Source organism: Chaetodon auriga, chromosome 4 (assembly GCF_051107435.1).
Source record: "Chaetodon auriga isolate fChaAug3 chromosome 4, fChaAug3.hap1, whole genome shotgun sequence".
In the NCBI taxonomy this organism is placed as follows: Eukaryota; Metazoa; Chordata; class Actinopteri; order Chaetodontiformes; family Chaetodontidae; genus Chaetodon; species Chaetodon auriga.
The window spans coordinates 2,614,761-2,640,642 of record NC_135077.1 but is presented as its reverse complement, the minus strand read 5'-3'; the positions used below and the strand labels follow the sequence as shown (position 1 = coordinate 2,640,642).

General features: G+C 44.2%; 1 protein-coding gene across 2 annotated transcripts in view; it reads left to right on the top strand.

The window, feature by feature from the left end:
• coro2aa (coronin 2Aa) overlaps window positions 1–25,802 on the top strand; it is a 37,266-nt gene extending 11,464 nt beyond the window's left edge. Inside the window, exons 1-12 of one of the 2 annotated variants that reach the window (XM_076729133.1) lie at window positions 4,715–4,788; window positions 11,600–11,800; window positions 15,533–15,649; window positions 16,308–16,457; window positions 16,861–17,040; window positions 17,804–17,920; window positions 19,968–20,072; window positions 20,170–20,266; window positions 21,271–21,383; window positions 21,539–21,629; window positions 22,153–22,394; window positions 23,162–24,150. In XM_076729133.1, coding sequence (XP_076585248.1) covers window positions 11,600–11,800; window positions 15,533–15,649; window positions 16,308–16,457; window positions 16,861–17,040; window positions 17,804–17,920; window positions 19,968–20,072; window positions 20,170–20,266; window positions 21,271–21,383; window positions 21,539–21,629; window positions 22,153–22,394; window positions 23,162–23,299 — 1,551 coding nt within the window. In that variant the 5' untranslated portion in view covers window positions 4,715–4,788 and the 3' untranslated portion in view covers window positions 23,300–24,150. Of the gene's footprint in view, window positions 1–4,714; window positions 4,789–11,599; window positions 11,801–15,532; window positions 15,650–16,307; window positions 16,458–16,860; window positions 17,041–17,803; window positions 17,921–19,967; window positions 20,073–20,169; window positions 20,267–21,270; window positions 21,384–21,538; window positions 21,630–22,152; window positions 22,395–23,161 lie in introns of those variants that run through there. The other variant, XM_076729132.1, reaches the window with a different exon arrangement.
• The last annotated feature ends 80 nt before the right edge of the window (window positions 25,803–25,882 follow it).

Genomic DNA, 25,882 nt, shown 5'->3' with positions numbered 1-25,882 from the left:
CGCTGTTTGCTGTAGTGCTCCCGGATGCCAAACGTCTCTTTGTGTGTGTGTTTGTCTGCAAGATTACATTCTTTGTGTCTGTAATCATCATAGTTTTACGTGTGAAACAGAGAGACGTACGAATAAATGATTGGATATGTAACAGATCTGAACTTACATGTGATTCTGGGTCTTAAAAGCGAGTCAAACAGTGTTTCTTTGATGTGAGTTATATTATTGGCTGTACAAACTGTGTTCTGCTGCCAGACTTGATGTAAGCAGGTGAGTGAGGCTGTGATATCACTGAATGGGAACTATTCACAGCTGCATTAATGCAGATATTGGAGTGAATCAGACATGAAAGAATGAGGTGCACTGCACAGGCATGCTAACACGTCAACGTTTAAGCTAACTGGAGGTGAGATCACCATCACACGGTGTACTTTGGTCGTCTGTGTGGAGAAATGCGGCTCTTCATTTGTACCCGCAGGCATCAGCAACATTGTTCTCAAATGACAATTGATCATCTTATCAAATACTTTGCTCCCCACATCACTTCCTGTCAGCTGATCAGCTCGAGTGGATCACAGTGACGAGTGCAGCTGAACATCTGCACTCTGCTTGACCGAAAGAAGTAGATGCTCCTGCAGGGTGAAGACGGTCTCTGGAGAGAAACTTTGAAAAGCGTCTCTCAGGTTCAGACCGGCACAGATGTAACCCAGTGATTCTGTCAGCACACTTAGTCACACCTGAACCTGTTGAGACACATGAGCAGATTACGATCTGATCTGAAGCTTGATTGTTCCTGCTGGATCTTCATCTTGTTTGTATTGCTGCGGCTCTTTATATAAGCTCGTTCTCACAGTTGGAAACTTACCGTCTCTTTCAGTCTTGTTGCCGTTGTGTCGTTGGAGCGTTGCTGGGCGATGTTCTGTGTGTAATATTGTGTTGCAGTATCAGCGTGTACATTGCTTTTTTTCTGTCAGGCCCCCCTCTGACCTTTCATCAGTGGGTAACAGTCATTGGGCACTAATAAAAAATGAGCTAAGCTGAATTTTCAGGGAGCTCGAAGTGCGTCTTTCATGTGTGTTTCTCATTTCTTTCTGCTCTCCAGCTTTAATGAGAATCAGCTCAAGATGTGTGCTCGTCGAGCGTCACCTGGTTTTCTTCTCCTCCCTGTCAGGAATGCCCATCATGTACTTAACATGTTATTTTGCCGTCTGAATGAATCTCACTAACCTGAATCCTCCGTCTGGCCGCCACCACAGTACTCTTGATTGTTTTTCCCGAAAGCATCAGATTCATTTTACTTTATTTGAGTTTTCTCTAATAAATTTGCTTATGCGTGCTTCCCTTAGCAATGCTTTCAACTCAGTTTATCCCATGCAGAAAAGCACTTCCTGCCCTCCATCTGCAGTTTGCACCACAACAAAGGAGTGACGTGATGTCATCTGCAAACAGCCTGTTGGAAAGCTTTTGACTGACCTGTGTGACGTGTAGAATCAGTATCTTTCCTGGGTGTAAGTGCAGGTGTGGCTCCTCATTTGCGCAGTAAAGCAACAGAACCAGAGTGTAAAACAACATGCAAATTAATGCCAAGTTGAAAAAGCTTGACCTTGCTTTTCGTGGGGTTGCTCAGCACTGACGTATCAGGGCCATAGCATGTGATGCCACAGGCGTGTATTTCTGCTTTCCCTCTGCCCTGACCGCTCATTTACACATGTATTTGCTCTCTTAATGACCTGTGTAAGTGAATCTGTCTGTAATGGAGGTCTCTGTGTACACGGGACATCAATAGCTCCAGATGACTTATTCGATCGCGGCTGCACCTGTTCAGTTAAGTATATACTTGAATGGGACGTCGCTGTTTGTTCAGTTGTTGAACACTTGACCATTTAAAGCCTGCGGGGAAAACAGTCAAGTACAAAAGCTCAAACTGAACAACGGGATCATTCTTGGCACAGAAACCAGGTGTTTTACCGTCAAAACACAGACAGGCGACTAATCAGGAATGACAAAGTGAGGACGGGAAGGTCACCGCGTCTCCGTCGTGTCAAAGGCTCTGGCCTGTTTTCTCACAGCAGCCGGCTATTAGTCTGCCACCGTGTGATCTGTGATTAGAGAGCGAGCCTTGTGGTTGGAGCTCTCTGGAAAGAGTCACAGGCTTTTAGGACGCGTGCCCTGTCCTTATTGATAATTGCCACAGCTCACACAGTCACACGCACTCGCAACGCCAAGGTTTAATTCAGAGCCAAGAGCGGAATGAAAGGCCGGGTGGTGTCTAACAACAAGTGGCAGCAAAGTGCTCATAATTCAAAGCTGTCAGAGCGCTTTGATAAGAGGAGGAGATGCACGGTGGACCTGGCCGAGCTCTACACCGTCTGCTCGTGTGTGAGCCGCGTTTGGTCACACTGAACCAGTGTCTGTCTGCTTTTTAGTTTTCCATACGAGTGTCTGTAGCTGCAAGGTGTGTGTCGGTCCCTGCAGATAGCTTTGGTCGTATTTTGTGCCTCTGATCAGCAAACCGCGTCCCACGTCTCTAGCAGTGTGTGTGTGTGTGTGTGTGTGTGTGTGTGTGTGTGTGTGTGTGTGTGTGTGTGTGTGTTTCTTATCTCAGAGACGGTGTGTGAACGTTGGACTCTGTTGTGTTATTTGCAGATGTGCTTGCAGCCAGCTTTATCAGTAGTGTATACCTGTGTGTGTGTGTGTGTGTGTGTGTGTGTGTGTGTGTGTGTGTGTGTGTGTGTGTGTGTGTGTGGTAGCAGCTCACGTAGAGTTTTGAGCCAGAACTACTTGGACGAACATGTTTTGTCTGTAAACAGAAAATATGAAGCAGCGCCTCAGATTAAAGAAGCCAGCAGCAGCAGTGAAATCAGCTCCACCTCGAGCAGCTGCGTCAAATTCCAGCAACACTTAAACTCATCAGCATTAATAATTCATTAGCACTTAAAAAGAGTCCATGCATGTTTTTCTCCACTTAGATACCCTGAAAACATATTTCTGAGATCTAGCTGCTGCCGGTGGAGGAGTAACAGTCATGATGAAGACTTTCTAACTGGTGTGCAGGCGTGCGTGTTAGTGCAATAACAACCATTGATCAGCCCCCACGGCTACGCCGCCGTTTGACCGTGTGAAGGCCAGTTGTCAGTGGCAAGCTTTTTTTTTTTTTTTTCTTATCGACCTGTTAGCCTCTCCTGGCCTCCAGTGCTAATGTGACATTACATAATGCCTCCGTTTGACTGGGAGTGACAACCGTCACTGTCCAGCTGGATGGATTCGGGGCATTCTGCCAAACAATCCAGCTGATGTGAGTTTGAGTGCTGGGCGCATCTTTTTTGACTCTGAGGGCTCAAAATTCACAGAGTGTGTGTGTGTGTGTGTGTGTGTGTGTGTGTGTGTGTTCAGTGGTGGACATGTAGGCGGTTGCTCTCACACAGTGCTTCAGCTTCATGAATGAATGAAAAAAAAAAAACACCTTTTCTGAAAACGAGCGTCTGTTTGCATCCAGGTAAGATTAGTCACATGGCAGCTGCTCGGCTGTTCACGCCCGCCACCAGGTGACGTATGAAGGGCGAAGTCCGCGCAGGGAGGAGGCTGCTGCACATGAACTGGTCAAACACAGGACTTTCACCCAGAAGACTGCAGTTTGAGTCTTGTGTGAATACCACAAGCCAGCGCTGTTTGTCTTGAGTTTTAGACTTAGATGACTGGTTTGCAGGTTGGTGAAGTTAGGCAACAAAAATACTTTAGGAAACAATCAATGATGCAAATAGCATCTGATTGTGGAGATGTGTCCCAGCTTCAGCCTCTTCATTTATTGGCCTGTCTTTGGATTTGGCTTCAGGAGGGATCAGACTCAAACTGGCATGTTGGGATGACATAGTTAGCGTCTTTAGAGGAGATTCTACACATTTTACAAACGAGCGGTTTAAAGCAGAAAGCCTCCGTCTAAACTCAGAATGTGGAGTTGACTCATGACTGCGCAGTGCTACTGAGACTGTGTGTGTTTGTATTTCATGCTTTTACGTCCTGTTTCTTGATTTTAAAAGCTGTTCAGATGCATTTTTCCACCTCATAAAAAGAGCTTTGGATTGTCTCCGTGTGTGTGAAGGAAAACTGGTCTTTCCCTGGAAATCAGACTTTCTAGGAATAGACATTTTTAGGAAAGGAGAGAGTTCGAGAGGAGACGAACGTAAAGCTTTTTATGAGCTACAGATTCGGTGAAAACACACGTTTCTTATTGAGCAACGTCGGTGAAGAGGAGCGTCTTCTCCTCCTCAAAGGTCGAGCGAGGAATCCTGATTGAGCAAACGCTGCAGAGGAGTGACGAGAGGGAGCGGCGCTCGGCGAGTACCTGCCGCTCGCTCGCTCGCTCCCTCCCTCCTCCCTCCTTGTAGTCACCTCCCTCTCAGGGAGTGTACTCACACACTCCTGCTCTCTCCTCCTGCTTGTTCACACATGCACTCGGCTTCATGCTGCACACACACACGCACACACACACCGTCTCCTCTGGCTGCCTGTGTGGACTGTGCACATCAAAGAAGAAGAAGAAGAAGCTCTGTAGGACTCTGCTCGGATAGGACAGCGAGAACTCGGACAGGCTGCTTGTGTGTGTGGGTGTGTGAGTGTGTGTGTTGTGTGCATGTGTGTATGCAGAGGCAGTATTGATCCATGTGCTTGAGATAAAGCAAGTGATTTTTTGTGGAGGGTGGGAGTTTTTGACCTTTTTTCGGGTTGCCACGTGACTTTTTCCTCAGTCAGGGACCCACTGCTGCTGCTTCTGGAGCCAGTGACGACTCACTCGACAGGGTGAGTGCTGCTCAGCTCCCAGTTTGACTTTCTCACACTCCCTCTCGCTCAGTGGCACACTCCTTTTCTTTTCCTTTCATGGAGTCTCTCTCTGGATTTCCTTCATGTCCTCCTCCTCCTTCGGATTTGTCTCTGCAACAGGACGTTCTGTTAGTGATCGTTTTACTTTTCAGACCTCTGTCCTTAAGTGTGTGTGTGTGTGTGTGTGTGTGTGTGTGTGTGTGTGAGCTCACTTTTTCCCCTGGGGATTCAAAGTCAGTGTGCATGTGCATCAGACAGGCTCGAACAAGATGAAACAGAAAGCTCTTGTCAGCCAGCTCCTCGTCTTTTCCTGCATCTGTGCACATCTGAACACTGGGTTTAAAGAAAGCTCCCTGCTCGCCACGCGTTCGTCTGACACGCGCTCCTTTTTTACTTAATTATCCGACTGCTCAGACTTGGACAAGTAGCCGCTCATTCGCTGCCGAGAGCGTGGAAGTGTTTTCTATTTTCTGCTGACGACAAAAAGAAAGTCAAGATGAAGCTGAAGCTGTTCCACAACAGCGAAAATGACATCATCATCCACCGTCCCAGTCAAGTCATCTCTACCCACAGAGGCTATTTATGGTGGCGTCCACCCTCGAAAACACTACCATTCGCTGAGAAATGTGCCGTGTGGTTTGAATGGCAGTCTGTTTGAGGTCTTTTCATTAAGCCTGCTGTCCCGTTTCTCACGTCAGGTTTATGAACGTATGAGCGCGCGGTGCTTTCCAGCCCGGCCGTGGAAGTGAAGGTTAAAGCTCAAACCTCAGTACATTTGAATACAGACCAAAGTGCGTCTGTACAAGTTGCCATTTGAATGTTTGGTCAGATTTATTAAGCTCGCTTGCCTTTTCTTTGATTTCCTCATTCAGATTGGAAAACTTTTCTTTAACGCTGACACATTGAACTGGATGGATGAAAAAAAGGGTTAAAATATTTATAATTCCATCAATAAGAAGCTGGAATTAGTTTGGTGTTAGTCCAGAAAGCCTGATATCACATTAGTAAGCTGTACAAAGAGCTCACAGCCTCCCTGCTGGCCCATGTGTGCAGGATGATTTCTGCTCATTAATCCTCTCTGTGTTTGAGTAAATCCATGAATTGTCTTATTGTCTTGACATATAGATGTTCTTTGATGGTTACTGTACACAGTGAGTGTGTACTCTGGTTAATGGGGAGATAATAGAAAGCTCCAGTAGTAAGCCAGTGATTTAATGTGATCCCCCCCCCATGAAGCTTCAGGAGATGGCTGAGCTCTGATTCCTGATTCGTCTTTGCGCCTTTAGGCCAACCTTCACACAGCAAACACAAACAGCTTTGGTCTTATTTTTGCAGTTATTTCCATTGGTTGTAATAACAGCACGCTCACCAACGTGCTGGGATTTGAGGCAGAAAGCAGAAGTGTTGCACAAAATGTACAAAATTCAGACTGTGTGCGAAACACTTGCAGTCAGGTGATTATAAAGGTTTTAAATAAAGGTTCGCCAAATTTATCTGAAAGAGAAAATGAAGCAAACGTCGAAATGATTCAGACTTTCTGGAGTAAACGTTCAGTTTACAGACCTGCTCTCTGGTTCAGCTTTGAGCTGCTGTGCTGTTTTCAGGTGCACTCCTGTTGGCTTTTACCTCACCATCAGCCTCAGACTGTCATGATGACTGATAGAAATGATGCCCAAAACTCAACAAGACTTGTAATACATCCTTAAATTACAGCTTCATATCCAATTCTACCAGACGTGGAATATGATAGTGTACATCTAAAATATCCGTGTTGGTGTTTCTGGTCTTATTTTGTTGCTGAAATGGGCTGAAAGAGGAAAAAATGGACTACTCTGCTATGAAATTGACCATGAGGAACAGACTCACAGATGCCATGAAGCCACAGAGACAGTCAACCTGATTGCTTGTCTTTGTGTCCCTCATGTTGTCCACACCCTGCCCACCGGACTCCTGTATACGTTAATGATTAATTCACTTTTGTCTGTTCCTGAATTCATACAGCAGTAAAACAGCCTGCTGGAATAAAAGACTATTGTGAGCTAATCCGAAGATCTGAATCTGCAAACCTTAAAAGTGCTTAATAAATAACTGACATTACTATTAAACTGAAGTATGGACCACAAACTGAGATGTGGTTTTATGTTTGCATGGGTTCGTGCATGATTGTGTGTAAAAAAAACAAAAAAAAAAACACCTTTTGCAGTCGTATGAAGTTCATTTTTCTTTGCAGAGCTGCAGAAAATGTGCATCCGTCTGTTTTCTTACAGCTTCTGTGTGAACTGCACGTATTGAATTTCCAGTGTGGCTGTTATCCTGTTACCAGACGAGGTTGTAAGCTGTCATCTGTGCATGACAGCAGACAGTCTATGAAGTGTGTTTCACTCGCTCACACAATGAACACGCACGCACGCACGCACGCACGCACACACACACATGCTGTTGTTCATACAGCCGTGTGTTCACACCTGTACATTCCGTGTGTTGGATTTCACTTGGAGAGTTTACAAAACATATCATCCATCCCATCCACAGACTGAGCAGGCGGGGCCGCTGCATGCTTGGTTTTATAGGCGCTGACTTTCATGCTTTAGGTTTTGGTGTCAGGAGGTGATCAGTCAGTGAGTGTTAGGATTAGCAGATTTTGAGCTCAGATTGTGTTTCTGCTCATAGCTGTAGGCCCGATTCTGTTGAGTAACCGATATCTTGACACCAGTAAGTAAACTTTGAACTCCCCCTCCTCCAGCGCCGAGCCTTGGAAGGCCAAAGAGGGGAGCGGCTGCTAGTGTACGCGTTTATGATGGATGAGGTGCGTGAATGTAGGTGAGGAGTAGGTGAATACGCTGCTTTGCACATCTATGCACAAGCAGAGACCCACAGAAGAACTGCGGCGGAGCAAACCAGATGTACAGTTTGTGTTTTTTGAAAGTCATATCTGTGTTTTCAGTTTAGTTTTATGACTGTTTTTACAGCCCCCTTATTGCGGCTGCTGCTGTGACTCACTGGGCACGGACTAAAATAAATTTCCCTCTGACAAAATCTCCCTTTTTCTGTGTTTTGTCAGCCTGTCAAAGAAGCCTTGTGAATAACACCGTTTTTCTGCTGTCAGTGAACAAGCCCGAGTGTCTTTTGATCAGCGTGAAGCCGGTGTAAAAATAGCCAGAATAGTGTTTTCGTCATCAGTTCTTGAGGAGCTGAGGCGGCCGCCCACCGTGCAGCCTGCAGCGTACCTGCTGCAGGACGCAGCTGAGCGGAAGCTGCCACTGGCCTGATTACAACCTGCTTTAGATGTGACAAGATGTCTTAGCTTTCTGCCCTGGAAGGCTCTCCCTCTGGGCTTGTAAGCCTCAGCAACACATGAATGCTGATTACATCAACACAGATGTGCTCCAGTTTGTAGGTGCATGTCGCTGCCAGAGCTTTGCATTCAGCCCTTTAGTGTGTGTGCACTGGCTGATTGATGCATACAAAACTCTGGTCAGACGCAGAAGTGTGAAGCAGGTAACAGGTGATTTCTCTCAGGCAGGTCAGTAGGCTTGTTAATTCCTCTCATGCCTTTACGGGCGTATTCAAGTTATGAGGAAGTTACCTTTGAATATCGGTTTTGTTGTGACAGAGCCGAGCAGGTGGCATTTCTTTTAGATGCACAAAGGCGTGATGAATATCGAGGATGTGTTTTGGGTGGCTGCGCGTTGCAACACACGTGTTAACAGAGGAGTTCTTTAATGAGAATAACTGACTTAACAACTACAGCAAACTACAGAGGAATGCATGTCAGAAAGTGCACGTGAAGATGTGCATGTTCCTGTGCAGACCTGAAACAAGTTGGTTAATTGATTAACTGATTAACAAAATTACTAATTTGTTAGTGCTAATAGCAAGTGTTAGCATGCTAACATGCTTGACAAACACTGGCAAAGATCAAACTTGCTAAACATCACCATGCGAGCATGATGATAGCATTTAGCTTAAAGCACCACTGTGTTTTGTTCACAGCCCAAAGATATTCAGTTTACTGTCATAGAGGAGTGAAGAAACCAAAAAATATCCGCAATTAAAAGCTGGAATCAGAGATTTTTTTTTTCCTTAAAAAAATGATTAAAACTGATTAATTGATTATCTATATAGTTGGCAATTTAATAGTTGACAACTGATTGATTCATCGTTGCAGCTCTAAAAAAGATTATTCAGATAGTCGAGAAATTAATCTGAAGATTAATCTGAAGTTTACGGGATAATTAAGGGATTATTGAGGGATAATTTCCTTTGGAAAGGTTTTGGTTTCACTGTTTGTTTGCAGTCATAACTTTTACAGTTACTGAAACCAGTAAGTTGCACAATCCTGAAATGACCACACTCTGTTTGGTTGTAGGCAAGTCACATGCCAATGACGTTGAATTTGATGGTGAATTAAAGGCTTGTTTCTCTGTGCAGAAGCTGTTTAACAAAGGAGAAGGCAGCACACTCCATTATTCAGACTGGCAACGCTTTTTGTTGGTGTTTTGCAGAAATGCAAAGTGTGTCTTTGCCTGTGCAGCAAACGCTGACAAGTTAACCCTGAGAGCTGCAGGTTCGGCTGCCAGCGTGGTCGCATGTTAGAGGCAGCCAGACTCAGAGACACCTGAGGAGTTTAATGAAGCTCCTGCTCAGGTGTGGAAACATTCCAGGTTGACAGCGTGAGGCTCTTCGCGCCGGCCTCGGGGGAGAAGGTGAGAGGTGGGAGTAAGCTGAGACATGGGGAGTCATGAACTCCACCCGAGCATTTCTGTTCCTCTGAGATTCTCCGTCCTCGTTTGTTTTCTTTCACCAGATTTTCTCCTGCCGTCTTATTTCCTGCTACACCTGCGTCACGCTAACCAGCTGCTGTTATTTTTACTGCCCTCACTGTGATGTCACCCAGTTTGCATATTGGTTGTGTTTAATTCATCATCAGAAAGGCCGGCGGGCAGTCCACATGAATGATGTCACTGTTTCTGAGGACAGGGGTTGTTTTTGGTTGATTTTAGGTGCAAACACTTGGTTGTGACGTGTTTGCGCCTCCTGTTGTCTCGTTGCCTCGCCCCTTCCTCTCTTTGCGTCCACTAGAAGTTGTCGCGTGGGTCCATTTTTTGTGTTAACATCTCATCCGTCAACCTCCTCCACCCCTAATTCATAAGTAATGACCATGCAGCAGCAGGCAGGGAGCCAGGCAGAGTAGCGGAGCAGACATGCTGGCTGGCCAGACCTCGTCCCAGTGGACCAGAGCCACTTATCTCTCACAATAATGACATATGCATCGACTTGGGGCTAAAAAGAGACTCTGAATTTGGGAAGTCTCAGTTTTTCTTTTTCCTTCTGATTTATTTACAGTTTTCTAATTGACTCTTGTTTGCTGTTATTGTGTTTGTGCCCAAAAACAACAAAAATTAAAATGCCTAGCCAGAAAATGTTAATCAAGAAGAACGCTAACAAGTCCAAGGAACACTCCATATGTTCCATATGTTTATAACACAAACATAATTACAGCCATGACTATGAATATTGTCATTTGCAACACATAAACACATGATCTAAGGAGGTGCAGGAACAGTCACTCTATGACCAACCTGATCTCATGCATCCTGTTCTTAGACCACAAACAGAGTTTCAGCTGAACTTTACAGCGTCAGTGTTTTAGAGATTGTTTCCCCAAACTACATTTTTTGTTTAAAACTGACTTTACTGTGTTCTAAGATCCAGTTCAAACATTAAAAACAACTCAAATCAGTGGATTTGATGATGCAACGTAAGGTGTCCAATGAATTAATGTTCAGATACATAAACCTTTTCTGTCAGAGGCTTGTAGCACTGACGTACTGTAAAGAGAAATCATATTGATCCTAGATAATAACCTGTGCTGGCACTTTGCACCTCAGATGTTCACCAGACACACGTGAGCTTAAATAATGTAATTAACAAAAGTCTGAGCTTGATGCTTATTCCTTCACATCATTTTTTCCAAATGAAGTGATAAGTTATTTCCCAGCAGCTGCCAGACGTTCAAAAGCTTTTGATCGTTTTACCATATTCAAAAAGAGCAGAATAATCAGAATTTAAAAATAATGAAATGGGAACACATAAAAAAACTCCCATGATTAACTGATAATGGGAATAAAAGTGGGACTGAAATAATACCCTGTGGGACACCACGAGATATTGTCTTGGCCTGAGACAAAACTCCACAAATTTCTATAAGCTGAGAAATAAATGGTTGCTCAAGGTTCAGTCAGAGGCAGAACCTTTCAGAGTATTAACACCAGGTTCTAGTTATTTTGTTATCTTTGTTATGAAGTAGAAGTATTACTCCAGCATACTTATACAACCTTGATTCCAAAACAGTATTCTGCTTTTGGTGCCGGGGGTGTTTTACTGATGGACCAAACCTTCTGTGTAGAAACAGTAAGTTCCATATCAGGGAATTTCCTCAGTTGTATCTCTCAGAAACAACCAGCTCTCTATTCATTTGTTGGTTTGGGTCTGCATAGATCCCTCAGTAATCCTACAGAGAACCTCAAAACACTTGAAGCTTCTCCCACTTTTGTTCTGTTGTTTAATTCAGATTTTCAGAGAGAGGACTGGACCAGTTCCCGGTCTTATAAATAGGTTCCAGTGTTTCAGAGCGAATGCAGTGAAGTCAAACACGTCTACTGTTACTGAACGACAGGAATATAAAAAGCCCATCGCCATAACTGTGAGAGATGACTCTCCTTGACCGACCTCCCCTCTCCTCCCTCTCCTCCCTCTCCTCCCTCTCCTCCCTCTCCTCCTCTCTCAGATGACATGGCGTCCTCAGTACCGCAGCTCCAAGTTCCGCCACGTGTTTGGTAAGCCCGCCACCAAGGAGAGCTGCTACGATGGCGTGCCAATCACGCGCAGCGTCCAGGACAACAACTTCTGCGCTGTCAACCCACGTTTCCTGGCAGTCATCACCGAGTGTGCTGGGGGAGGGGCCTTCCTGGTCCTGTCTGTCCATCACGTGAGTATCTCAGCCTCACGGCAGGTTTTACAGGCGGACGTCAGCTTTGTAAAGTTGTTTCCCTCAAGATGCTGCTGGAAGAAAGTGTGATATGTGTCGTGAATTGAGACGATTCCTGAAGCTGCACGTGGCTCCAGACCTCGCCACCTTTTCTTTCAGCCGTTCACACCTGGTCTGCACACAGACTGCTGCTCTCCAGGTGGAAAACAGCTGAGCCAATTGGTTGTACTCTCACTGGCCACTTTATTAGGCACCTCTGCCCTGAATTCTGCTTTTACGAAGCTTGTTGTTGATGCTGTCGGAGAGGATTGTAGTTCGTGTTAATGATCGAGGTCGTGCTGGGTGGTGATGGTGTCACTCATGTTTTATCCTGAAATGAACACACATACATATACAGTGCTCCTGAAAAAGGTTGTTAGGAAGTTAGGTTTTACTTAAAGTGTCGGCAAATCTGTGAAAAATAATGACAAAAAATAGCAACGAGCGGATGAATGGATGAGATCAACACGTCTGTTCTACAGGTTGTTGTGTGATTGACTTGCAGTAATAACAAACTCCTAAATCAGCATGTTTATTTGATCTCTGTGAGGAACATTCGCTGCTGCAGCGTCCATGTTGACTGAAAAGTACATGTGTCAGACAGATGCTCCTGATTGGTGGAGGCAAAACCAAACAGAATAATCCCCCCCTCCCCCAAAACAGAAATCATCTCACATGAACATAAGACTTGATGACGAGATATCATACTGAACAATATCTCTGCAGGCTTGATCAGAGGAAAAGAACATGAATTCACCTCAGCACTATATTTTAACATGTTGATATCTCAGGACAGGAGCTTCATGAGGACACTTCTCAGTTGTTGAGAGCAACATTGCGTGTGGTCCCTGCAGTTCATCATGATGAAATCGCTTCTTCCTTCCAGTGACTGAAAAGTTCTCACCTCTGTTTCACAAAAGATGTCAGGAAGATGTCTGCTGTCCTGGTGGCATCTCACGTCAGAGGAGATCAGGGGAGCAGAAATGCTACAGTTAAGGATTTTCTACTGTTATTTATTATCTGCGTCGGACAGTTTCCTCGTCAACATCTTTCACGGCTTCTCTTCGCTCCCGCACACACAGCACACCTGGAGAAGACGGCTCTGCTCTGGCATTAGAAGTCGGACTGTAGCCGAAAGGATCTGTAAATACCAGCAGACCGAAACGTCGCATGTGGTCTTTTCTTCCTCCTCATTACTCCGCCTTATCTCGCTCTCCAACCTCAGCTTAAACGTCATTAATCAGCACTCTTCCAGAGATTATATGTGCGTATGATCACATCCACTGGTGCTATCAGAAACAATAGGGATCTCTCAAATACACTCGGCCAGACCTCCTCACTCTGGTGCTGGTCGGGCTGTAAATCTCCGCTCCAGAGCGATTCATCAAGCCGAACGCCTCTCCTTTCTCTCCGTCTGTCTCCATCTTTTAAGTCGTCTCGGTGAGTTATCACCACCCTCCTGGCATGGACAGGAATTGCATACGAGCTTAGGAATGACATAACTCATCTCTTGACCCCCCGTCCGCCCCTCCTTTCAATGTCTCGAGGAGGTGAAACTTCAGCACCCCCTCCCCTCTGCTGCCCGCGCCTCCCATCTACGTGTGTGTGCTAACAGATAAGCTTTTGTTCTGTGGAGAAGCTTAACAGACATAAATACAAGAGCAGAAGTGCTTCGATCTCCTTACCTGGGCCAGTGTTTGGGTGGCTCGAAGCTCAGATAATGGCTTCAGCGCTCTCCAAACACGCCTTACCTGCAGTAACTCAGCCTGCAGGTGTGCGTGTGTCAGCTGAGGAAGGCTCTGTTCATACTCACGCCATAATTAGCCGTCTCATTGGGGCAGAAAATCTTGAGTAAGACTTGAGGTGACTTTTCCCTTGTAACAGGATCAGTGAAGACCGGATCGTGTGTCACATACGTTTTTGTGTTATTCCATCTTCAGTTTGAGTCGTTTCATGTTAACGTCTCTGACTGCTTACAGGCTGGGATTCCTGTCCTAACCTGCACAGATCTGCACGTCCTCATGTTTTAAAGTTTTTTTTGCAGTTTTACTACTTAAAGCTCTTGAGTGCTCCTGCATATGTGGAAAAAAAGATGTTTGGAAGGAGCTGTGTGAAGCCTCAAGTGATGTCACTGGAGTCAGCCTCAGCAGCCCACTCCTCATCTCTGCTTGATGCTAATGGCTTTAGGCTACATCTGAATTGCATTGTGGTTAATGTAGGCATCAGTTTAGACGAGGGAGAGGAAAGCATGGAATAAAAAAGACATCTCTGGCTCTGCTGCATCGATAACTGATGATTTGAGTCTGACGATAGAGGTTCAGTATTAGTACTGCGTAGAAGCAGCACCTAGTTTTCTTTAAGGACCAGTTAAATGACTACATGTGAAAGGGCTTTTTAGCACCTTTTAGCTCATGTCAAACAAAGTTAACGACTAACTGTTGAGTGTTAAGCAGCTAAAGAGCCAGATGTTCCCTCAGGAGTTGATGGAGAGGTTTCTAGATGGTTGCTCCCAGGGTCAAACTGCGCTATCGGGACTCCCTGCTCTTTACTGGACCCAGGCCTGTGCACAGAGCTCAGTAAAAGACCTTTCATTGTGGGCAGCTCCATGTTCTTGGATTGAGCTACAATAAACCTCTGAAATTACAGACACTACATGTCTTAAATGATTTTAAGGATATGACCTTAGGGGTCATTCAGAGGACTGCGATGTGCAACAGCAGTTGTTTTACTGTGCAGTTTTACATGTTCACTTTAATGCCTCTGAATACCCTTTTTTTGTTCTTCCTTTTTCTTACTCTTCATCTGTGCGTCTTGTACTGGATGTCCATCCACGTCTGTGTGAATTATGTTTCTGTGGACCTCTGAAAGGTAATGAAAACCAGCCTTATGCTGAGTTATGGATGTTATGCCTCCTTGAATCCGCCGTCTATCTGATGGTGACAGGTTGCTGTCTCCATGGAAAACTGCTGTTTTTGTGTTGTACCTCCTCTTTAAGGTTCTTTATAGTTTGAGAAAGTCAAACCTTGGTGGAAAAAAATTCAAATATACAATCTGATGAAGTTAAACAGTTTGTGATACGCATCCACTGAAGTCCAGTTAGATCTTTGTCGATGGATCACTTTATTAATCCCAGCAGCCACATAGTAAATCATGAAGGAAGTAGCAAAATATAATAAAAAGCCGCAACTACAGAATAACTATAATAAATAACCAGAGTAGAGACTGAAGTAAAACTGGGATCATATCATGTATTGATTGTATGCACACCGTATTGATCATAACCAGCAGTATAACAAACCAAGTTCATAGTACTCTGTGCTGTATGATGAGTTGGATCAGGATATCGATGACTGTCAGGGCTGTTCAGTGTATATGTAGGTAAAGCCAACAGCCAATCAGAGTGGCCTTGCATAACTTTGCCAGACAACCAGCACAGACTCCATGAAGTGAGTTAATTAGTGAGCTGTAGCAGTGCTGGAGACAGATTTACGTTTGGACAGAGCTAGGCTGCCTGTTTCCCCCTGCCTCCAGTCTTTATGCTAAGCTAAGCTAACTGGCTGCTGGCTTCCCATACAGACATGAGAGTGGCGTCAGTCTTCTTATTTCCCAAAATGTCAAATCGTTGCGTTAAAACAATGATATACATGTGTTAGTTCATAAGTTCTGTGTTTTTTTTGTGTGTTTGTGTATCAGACAGGTAAAGTGGACCCTCACAACCCCAGAGTATCGGGCCACAGAGGAAACGTGTTAGACGTCAAGTGGAATCCCTTCAACGACTTCTGCATCGCCTCCTGCTCCGAGGACACCACGGTTTGTACTTTTTCAAAACGGTTTGCTGACTCGTTATCGTTTCCCTGGAAAATGAGCCAGCAGCAGGGAGATGATTTTACTGCCTTGCTGTTTAGCCTTCAAGAAGAACTGAAAGTCATTCCACACATTCCTCGGGTCTGACCAGGCCGAGAGGCTCACGGCGAAGCCCTGAACACAGAAAGAGAAAGGACGAGTCAACAGGTTTTTCCTCCTCCCAGGACTATTCTTACAGTCTGACTCATCTATTGTCCATGTTCATTCAACCCTGGATTACTCTCTGCACTGGATATTTTTCATCTTCGACTGTTGTATTATTATATCATTATGTTATTATTGCATGTGCATTAATGCAAAAACAGAATTTGACTGTAGTTAGTTGAGATGGAGCTAATTTTTAACTATTTTATATATATGTTTTTGCATGAAAAATGAAAAATGACTTCCAATCATCAAAATCGCTGCCAATAAATTTTCTGTAAATCAGCTGATCGACTAATCCTTTCAGCTGTGCTTATTGTTGTGTTTTATAAAATTTTTTTTACATTTTAGAGTGTGAGAGTGGAAAAAATACTCAAGTATCTGAAATTTGTACGTAAACACAGTAGCTGAGTGGATGTACTTGGTTATATTCCACCACTGTTCATGTGTGTGTGTGCAGGTGAAAGTGTGGGAGATCCCTCCTCACGGTGTGCTGAAGAACCTCACAGTCCCGTGGAAGGAGCTCCAGGGCCACAGCCGCAGGGTGGGCCTCATCGAGTGGCACCCGACCGCAAACAACATCCTCTTCAGCACGGCCTACGACTACAAGGTGGTGCAAACACGCACGCTAACGCTGCCGCAAACACAAAGAAACTACAAGCTAATGCTGTGAGCAATTATGTGCTGCAATTACAATGCAGCCAAACAGGTCACAGCTATTTTAAAGCTGCTGGTTATTGTTAACAAGTCATGATAAAGGTCATTCACTGTGCAGAGCATCGTATGTTACCGCGACATTTCAGGTCATTCTCACACTGATCTGCTTTTTAGAGTCCTACAATCTAACTGAGGAACGCCATGTCGAGTTTCTGTCATTAACATCCAGACTCAGGTCTCACAGCTCTCGAGGTCTTTCCTAACCGGTTGCTGGATGTGTGTGTGTGTGTGTGTGTGTGTGTGTGTGTGTGTGTGTGTGTGTGTGTGTGTGTGTGCGCACACTGTGACATCTGCAGGTGATGATCTGGAACCTGGACTGTCCGGAGCAGGTGATAAAGAACCCCGTGCGGACCATCAGCCACCACACCGACGTCGTCCTCTCCATGTCTTTCAACACAGACGGCAGCCTCTTCGCCACCACCTGCAAGGACCGGAAGGTCCGCCTGATGGAGCCGCGCTCAGGAAACCTGCTGCAGGTAACGCTCTGCATGTGTGTGTGGTTTTTAGACAATTCTGAAAAAAATTTGAGCCACCCAGTGCTCTTATTTTGAAAGGTAGTTACTACACTATGGCCCAGTTAATGCAATGAATGACACATCACTGTATAGAAAAAGAGTTTTTTGTTAGTTTTAGGGACTAATCATAATAATCAGCTGCTTATTTCTATTTTTTCTCAAATTTTCTCTTAATTTAGCTTTTTTTTTTGCACTCTTTGTAAAGAAAAACTCATTTGCTTTAAACAACAGTGAACAGTGTCTCCTTTGTGACACAAAATCTGGGTCAAAATGAGTTAAACTAATATTTTCCTTTTTAAAAACTCAAATATCTTTCAGTGAAAATCAATAATAAAATCTAAAAACCGTGAGTCTTAGCTGCAGAGTAGCATCCCGGCTCATGTTGCGTAAGTGGGAGTTGCCTGCTTCTTCTCCCCTTCGTAGCCCAGGCGCTCATCCAGCACCACACAGTCAAAACTGACACCTCTGGTCTGAGCAGACCCACAGCGTAACTCCACAGACCTCTGGGTCGCCTGCCAGCGACTCACACGCTTTACATCAGTCTGCTCTCACCGCCATCGCTGCCAAACCAGCTCATTTCATTACATCACAGTGATGTAGCGTTGAGCTGTTACCGTCAGCCTCTACCTCTTATGTAACTTTTTATGAAGTCTTAAGCTGCGCACACCAGACATTTTGTAAGCTTGATGCTTTGTTCGATGTATGCTGTGTTGTGTGTTTGCAGGAAGCCAACTACAAGGCGCACAAAGCCAGCAAGGTGCTGATCCTGGGTAACATGAAGTTGCTCCTCACCACAGGCACTTCACGCTGGAACGACCGACAGGTCGCTCTGTGGGATCAGGTGAGAGAAACCGCTGACTGTTGACAGCACGATTACTGTTTCATGATAAAATAATCTCATCTCAAAGGTCCACTCATTAGCTAATCATAGACTGTATAAAACCTGGGCGCAGCCTCGGTGACGTCAGCCACAGGTTTCTGAAGAGCCACCGAGCTCAGAGCCGTCACCATCTTGGCAGCGCCTGACTCCACCAACTCCCAGCTAGTTGGACCGTGGGTGGAGATGAGGTGGCCGAATGAAATCTGGACAGCTAGCGGCTAGCTGTCACTCACAGCAGCCATGCCCGTAATCATGCGTAACTTAAAGTATAATTTTAACAAGTGAGTTTTTAAACGTTCACCCTGCACAGTTTCCATGAACGAGGAAATGAACTACGTTTTTTTGTACCAGGCTGTAAACATGTTTATTTTTGCTGTGAAGTTGTATGGAGGTCTATGGGGACTGACTCGCTTTTAGAGTCCGCCTCAAGTGGCCATTTGAGGATCTGCAGTTTTTGGCATATCGCTCTTTGGCTTTGTTTTCAGCACCGGAGGCTGCTGCTTGGTCTTAATCCGTGAACGACGCCGGACCAGGCGTCAACACGTGTGAGTTCTGTGATTACAATCACTCGCTATCAGGTGACGGGAGTGTGACACCAGGTCACATGATGACACCTGAAGCAGCTCCATTCAGTGATAAAGACCATGAGATCACACTGAAAAAGCTAGAAAGTGGACCTTTGAGTTTAGGTCATTTGGTTTTTCAAATATTTTGTTTAATTTTCTTACTTATGTTTCACTGCAAATATCGATCATTTGGATTGATAGAGGTCAAATTTATATTGATTAGTTACCAAAAAGGTTTCTGTCCTCTTTATTTGTCCACAGATGGTTCATAATACTATCAAAGAGAAGAAAGCCTTCAACTAACAAATTTTCCATTATCAGTCAATCTGCCAATTGTTTTCTCAATGAATCATTTTGTCAATAAAATGTCAAACGATAGTGAAAAATGCCCAGATCAGAAGGTGATGTATTCAGATTTCTTGTTGTCATTCGATCGACAGCACAGGACCCAGAGATGTTCAGTTCACCATATCATAACTAGGAGCAGCAGATCCTCTCAAACGAGAAGCTGCAGCTGTTTAAGCGATCAATCGATCAATGTGTGAACACACAAGGTTAAAGAAAGACACAAAAACAACAGCAAACATCTGCGTTCTGGACTGATTCTGCTGAAAAAGAGCAACGTGAAGTTCAGTAAGAGCAGCCGAGTCTCATTTAGAGACGAAGGAGTCGAGTAAAAGCCCAGAAATGAGCACAACCCCAATAACAGAGCATTACAGTTACACAAATTAAGTAATGGGCAGCATATTACATCACCAGCGGAGAGGTCATGAGTGTCGGTGGCCCTTTTTCCTGGATTACATCATTGAAGCCTCTGAGCATTAGAGTCAGGATAAGAGAAAAAAGACACGTGGAAGGAGAAAAAAATGTTGAACATGAAAATAAATACTTAAAAAAATGAGGAAAATTGAGCATTTTGGACATTATGAACTATTGGAAGCGTTTTTGAACAACTCTTTGTTTCATCTGTTTTGTGTGAATCTCATATTTGGATCACAGAGAAACAAAATAAAAGCACATTTAAGCGCTCTCCATCCTGATTTGTGTCCTCGTGGCTGAGAAGCTGCTCCACTCAGCAGGAAGTGGACCTTCTCTTCACACAACTCTGCCATCTAGTGGACAGAGGGGTGGATAAGTTAGAGCGCCGGCGGTGCACCTGAAGACTTCAGTGTGTTAAAGTGGAGCCTCATCAGTCCCACCCGTTCACGCCTGCACTGACGGTCAGCACGGCCGGCTGCAGTGCTTTGATGTGAGAGTTTATCCTGGGTGGGAGATTATGGCCGAAGCGCGGATTAGGGACTGAGCGCTCAGTGTTTTTCATTCAGCGCTGGAGAGTGCTTCTTATGTAGAAGTGGATTTAAATGAGTGTCTTTGATAACAGGGATCTTAATACACATTAGTGGTACTCAAGTGTTGTTTCTGATCTCTGTGTGTGTTTGTAGGACGATCTGTCTGTGCCTTTGTTACAAGAGAACCTGGATGGTTCGTCAGGAGTCCTTTTTCCCTTCTACGACCCCGACACGCACATGCTCTACATTGCTGGGAAGGTGGGTCTCTAAAAGCGGCGGGACGGCGTCTCTGCGCTCATACACACCATACGTCCTTACATGACATTGTTTCTAAGACTTCTCTTGTCTCTGATAGGGTGATGGAAATATGAGGTACTATGAGATCAGCTCAGAAAAACCGTATATCCACTATCTAACAGAGTACCGCTCACACCTGCCCCAGAAAGGAATGGGTAAGAAACACACACACGAACACACAAATGCACACACACAACGGTCAAATGTCAGACGTCACCCACACACTGCTAAAATCTGCTTCTTCTACATCAAACGGCAGCATGTCGGATGTTTCATTTAACCATTCCCGTGCTTGGATATGTCTAAACTGTGCCGGTTGGTCACTCTGGAGAAACTCTGCCTGCCTCCTGGCTCTGCTGACTCTCTTGCACCTGTAAGCAAAGCTGCTGTGCAAATAAGCCAGCAGTATTTGAATATCCAAACCGACTGATGAAAGCGGAGTGGCAGGGGGACATGCAGCAGGCGGGAGCTGCCGCCTGCACGCTCACACAGATGCACTCAGGATTTTAAACTCGGCACAAGGGTAGTGTTGGATGGAAGATGTTTAGAAACTCGTCTTAAGATTTTGCCAGTTCAGCAAACAGCAGCAGCTCTTTACTATGAAGTTAGAGATACAGCTGGGAGATATAACACACTCACTGTCTATCAGCATCTATTGTATGTATTGATAGAAAACACTCCTTTTCGAAACATAATCAACTGAAACACAACTGAAACTAAAATATCTTTCTTAAGAGCAGCCTGGCAGTCAAAAACTGTCATAAAACCTTGACAAACCGATGACCCTAATTCGTTGTAGGGGTCTAAACCTAAAGCGGCCCATTTATTTGAATTCAGGCTGGTGTTTGAGAAGCACCTCCTCCTGAACCTGTGCTCACCATGTGCCTGGTCCTGCACAGTCTTGCCCTGCAAAATTAGCAGCATTATCCTCTTTCTTGTCGAGCTGTAACGTGATTCCGGAGCATCTTATTTTCAGTTATGTTTGGTCTTGGTGTTCTCATACATCTCTACCTTTTCTCTGTTAGTCCTGTGTGCACTGACTGAACTTAACTCTCAACAAACTCTAACAAAAGGTGCTTTAAGTCCAGCACACACAGTTGTGCAGCAGAAGAGTGTGTTTCCTGTGCAGCAGAGTAAAACTGTGTGTGACTCCCTCCAGGTGTGATGCCAAAGAGAGGTCTGGATGTGATCTCCTGCGAGGTGTTCAGGTTCTACAAACTGGTGACAATCAAGAGTCTCATCGAGCCTCTTTCCATGATTGTACCCCGCAGGGTGAGAGCGCATGAACTCACACGAACCTCAGACACCAGGACATATGAAAGAAATGCACCTATTTTCTATGAGGTTATGTTTTAGGTTGATTTATGGAGACCTAATTTGGAGTGTGTATTCGTCTGCCTGAATGTACTGTGTGTATGGATTTCCAGTCGGAGTCCTACCAAGAAGACATCTATCCAATGACGGCTGCTAACAAGCCCGCTTTGACTGCAGAGGAGTGGCTCAGCGGCATCGATAAAGGTCAGAATCAGGACGTCTTCTCTGATTGGGAAGGCTGCTGGTGATCTGCACGCAAAATGAACCTCAGTCAGGTTTTCAAGTATACCTAAAGAGAACAAAAACTACAGGCGGGGCGGGTGATGTGGGAGAAATCCAGATCATAATGTTCATGAGTATTTTTTTGGTATTTATTTGGCAAATGCAAATGTAATGTAAAATATGTGATGTAAAATAAAGAAACTTCATTTAACTGCTCCACTATGACGTATTTAAATAGAACAAACTGTTCACTCAGGTAAAATGAAAAACTTAACTTACTGAAATATGAAATGATTCCCAGCTCTCTAATCACGTGTGTTTGCTGTGTTCTGAGTTTTAGTTCTATATCATGTAATCTGTTGGTCCTTATCCTTTACACCTTTACACAAGTGAAACTTCTGCATTTAAAGTACATCAAGCAAACTTAATGTTGTAGTAATGATCGGACTAACTTGAACTCCTTATATACTGTCAGGTAGTTTCATTCATAACCTTTGTCTTTTAGGCCCAGTGCTGATGTCTCTGAGGCCCGGAAGTCAGGTAGCAGAGTCGTATTCAGAGATGAGCAAGGTGGTGGGAAGGTCTCAGAACAGGCCGGGCATGCTACAGCTGGCGTACATTCAGGACCAAAAGCAAACCAAAGACGACAAGGAGGACGGCAGCCACGCCGTGGACGACAGGGGTCGGACACCTGTCAGCAACGGAGAGGACCTCGCACTTTGCTCTCCTCCTCGGACAGAGAACGAGGTACTGAATGAGTCTGGTGTCGCTGCGTGTTCGACCACTCCTCAGTTTATGTCCTGCTGCTTGTGCAGTGAGTTTGAGTTGATATTTCCCGAACAAGATATTTTCTTCACACACAAGGACATAAGTTCAGCTACAATTTCAGCGCTATTTATGTACAATCTCGTTAATTCCGCTTCATGATGAAATTGATCTTTGTGCTTTCCAAGTCCAGCAGAAGAAATGTGGCCTAATTTTCTGCATCATTAATGCGCTCGCCCTGAAAATTAGACTCAGTTTATTCAGAGATAAAACTGTTTTCACTCGTCTAAACACAAAATAACGTAAATGAAGCATGATAAGACTTGAAGCCATCACTTTGATTATACTCACTGCATCTTTTCATCATGTCAGTGGTAAATAAATACATGGAGAGGACGGCGAGCAGGTTTTTGAGTCCTGCAAGTGTCCACCAATCAGAAGGTTAGGGCAATGTCTGTGTGGCCTGAGAGACAAAACTGAGGCCAAAAAAGTCCAGATGAACACTGCTGCTCAGGGAACTTAAGGATAAACTGTGATGTTCTGTATTCTTGTTATTATCAGCATCAGCTCGGAGCTTTTCTCGTCTGGATTACGGCAGCCGGACAGTTGGAGGAGTTACAGTTAGAATTTTGTGACAAACTGAAGCTTAAAAGTTATGGATGAAAACAGTATTTTAAAAAAAAAGCTCTGCGGTGGAAATTACATCCGTGATATAATCCAACATATTGTGTGATGCTTTTTGTCCACAGCTGCGTCTGAGGTTCCACAAGCAGCAGGAGGAAATCCGGCGGCTGAGGGAGCTCCTCCACCAGAGGGACGTACGCGTCAAACAGCTGGAGCTGGAGATTAAGAACATCAAAAACTCCCAGTCTCAGAGCTCACTTTAAGACCGGCAGACCTACAGAGTCACCTTCACGTCCTCATGGGAACGCACGCATTACTGTATAAACCCCATTTTCAACCCAGCGCACTCTTCTTAGGGTCCTTACTCACCTCTTATTTCTTACTCACCTCTTAAGTCCTTTAATGGGGCCCCCATACTCACTGCACAGGGGTGATTTCAACCTCAACTTCATGTTTTCTTTCCATCTATCGTCTGTCGGTTCCACACGAGGTGCACATATTCTTTGTTCGTGTACATACACCCAAACACTGAGTCTTACCCAGCTGTACCATGTTGTAAAACTCTTTGCACCTGTTGGACTTTACCATGTTTCTTTTGTACGCTTCACAGCTATGCAAATTTTATTGTAATTTTTAGCTTTTTTATTCTCTTTGTAGCTGAGAGATGAAAGGATGTTTGTGCCTAGCTTGACTGAATGATGTCTGCGTGCTGTTTGAAAGTTGTTGCAGGGTAGGCGCAGACATCCCGTGTGATTGTAAGCTATAACGCTGAATTTATTTTCTATGCTCTGTGATTGTTTTTTTTTTTGTTTTTTTTTTTAAATTTCCCCAAATATTTAAATTGCTGTACATGGAGATGCCTGTGGTGTTTAATGTCTGCGTGCTTGAATGAGAATGATGTAAATGAATGGAAAATATCACGATCCCCGCTGAGTTCTTTGGTTCACTTGAGCTGCATTTGTTTTTATTTTTGAATGACTGGAAAATTGGTGAAAAATCATTCGATTTCACAGCAGCTATGTGTCAGTCAATCCTGCAACTGATGCCATGTAGCAGTTTTGATCTTAATTTTTATATTTATTTTTGAGAAATACAAAGAAAACACCATTTAATCAAGTACTTGAATTCACAGTTGTAATTTTTGGAAAATACAGCACACAAACTGTTTTAAAGCCTGTTTGCTTTTTCCTGATGTGGACTCACTGTGAAGACACGATTTAAAGCCATCGTAGAGCCGGAGTCCTGCTCCACTTCTGGGTTAGCTTGTGATCCACTGGCTCTCACTTCTGAATGTATTTTCCTGAACATCATCCTCTGTGAAAACCTGAAACAGGACACTGGGGTTTCTGTGCGTATTTTAAGCTGAAATTTCAGCACCTCGTAGCTCTGATGAGTGATAGCGTGAGTTTGGATGGGAGATATGATAATCTTATATACTGGGAGGTGAGTTACTGTCTGTATTTGGGTGAGATACTGCCTTTCTTGATTTGTCAACTAATTTACTGGATTAGACAAAAACAGACTTTCTCATCTTGTCAGATTTTCCAGTAAATGTAATATATCATGGTATATATTCATATTACGGAATATTATAGGATTTTGCTCATATTACACAACCAGTCTTCATTAGCAGATGAAGTTTACAAGTAAGTGGACCTTGAGTGGAGATTCAAGCCAAGAATGAATCATCAAGCTCAATTTTAAACCAACAGGGATGCGAGGGCTTCGTACAGATAAGTAGATATTTGTTTTTTCAGAATATGGTCAGATATTCCCAGTATAAAGGTTCATCTTTGAAAGAAACCCAATTATAATCTGGATGAGGCTAGTGGGACAGAAGTGAACTCCACAGGGGGACAGATCTTCATCTCTAAATATGAAGCTTTTACTTAAATGTGACAGGAAACTCAGAAATGTTGTGTTAGTTTTTAAATGCGTAGCTGTTCAACCTCAGTGACTTAGACAACTGTAAAATGTACGCATGTGTACTCTGAGCAGTTGCTGAGTCCATCCTAATGACATACAGAAATGTGTTTTCCCTCAGGAAACTTCTGCATGGTGTTCATACTTTTTGCCACGGTGTAGTTTTTTGTTTTGTTTTGTTTTTTATTGTTTTTTCAACAAACAAAAAACATTCCCTTGTCTCTCATCTCCATGTCGAGGGAACAATTGTCTGATATTGGTATGTAAATATGCACAGATGTCACAGACCTGCTTGCAGATATTAGGAAACACAAGTCAGATACAGTACAAAACACCATGCATGTCTGTATTTAGTGTATGTAGCCAGAGGCACAAGCACCACAATGATTTTCTAGATTTGACTTACATTTCGTGGCCAGCTGTCAAAGATGTAACTCGTGGAAACTGCCACACCAACCTGCACACATACTGACTCAATACAATTGTGAACCTTTTGACCTCTGTCAGGACAGTTCTAGCACCGCCTGTTCTATGGCTGACTTTTGTCCAGGAGCGGCAGCGCCCGGACAACTCCAACCACCGCTGCTGCTGCAGGACAAGTCTCGACACATTCCCACAGTGTTCTGCCGTTTTTACAGTGGGTTTGCTCAAGGGCTGATTTGGCTGTTTGTTGACAACATTTTGTGGTGACAGGTTGTACTTTTCTATCACAGAGCCAATCCAACCAGCTTAATCATATCCACGCCTCCAATGGAATTGATTCACAATTGAAATCACTGGTTAGTGTGGGAATTCAATGCTTGATGCAGTTTGTACCACAAATAAATACTGAATATCTGTAACTAAATAACAACAGCAGCTGCCACTTTTCTTCAGCACTGTTTTATAGCGAATGAACGGTCAACAGCAGAGTTTGTCTTCTG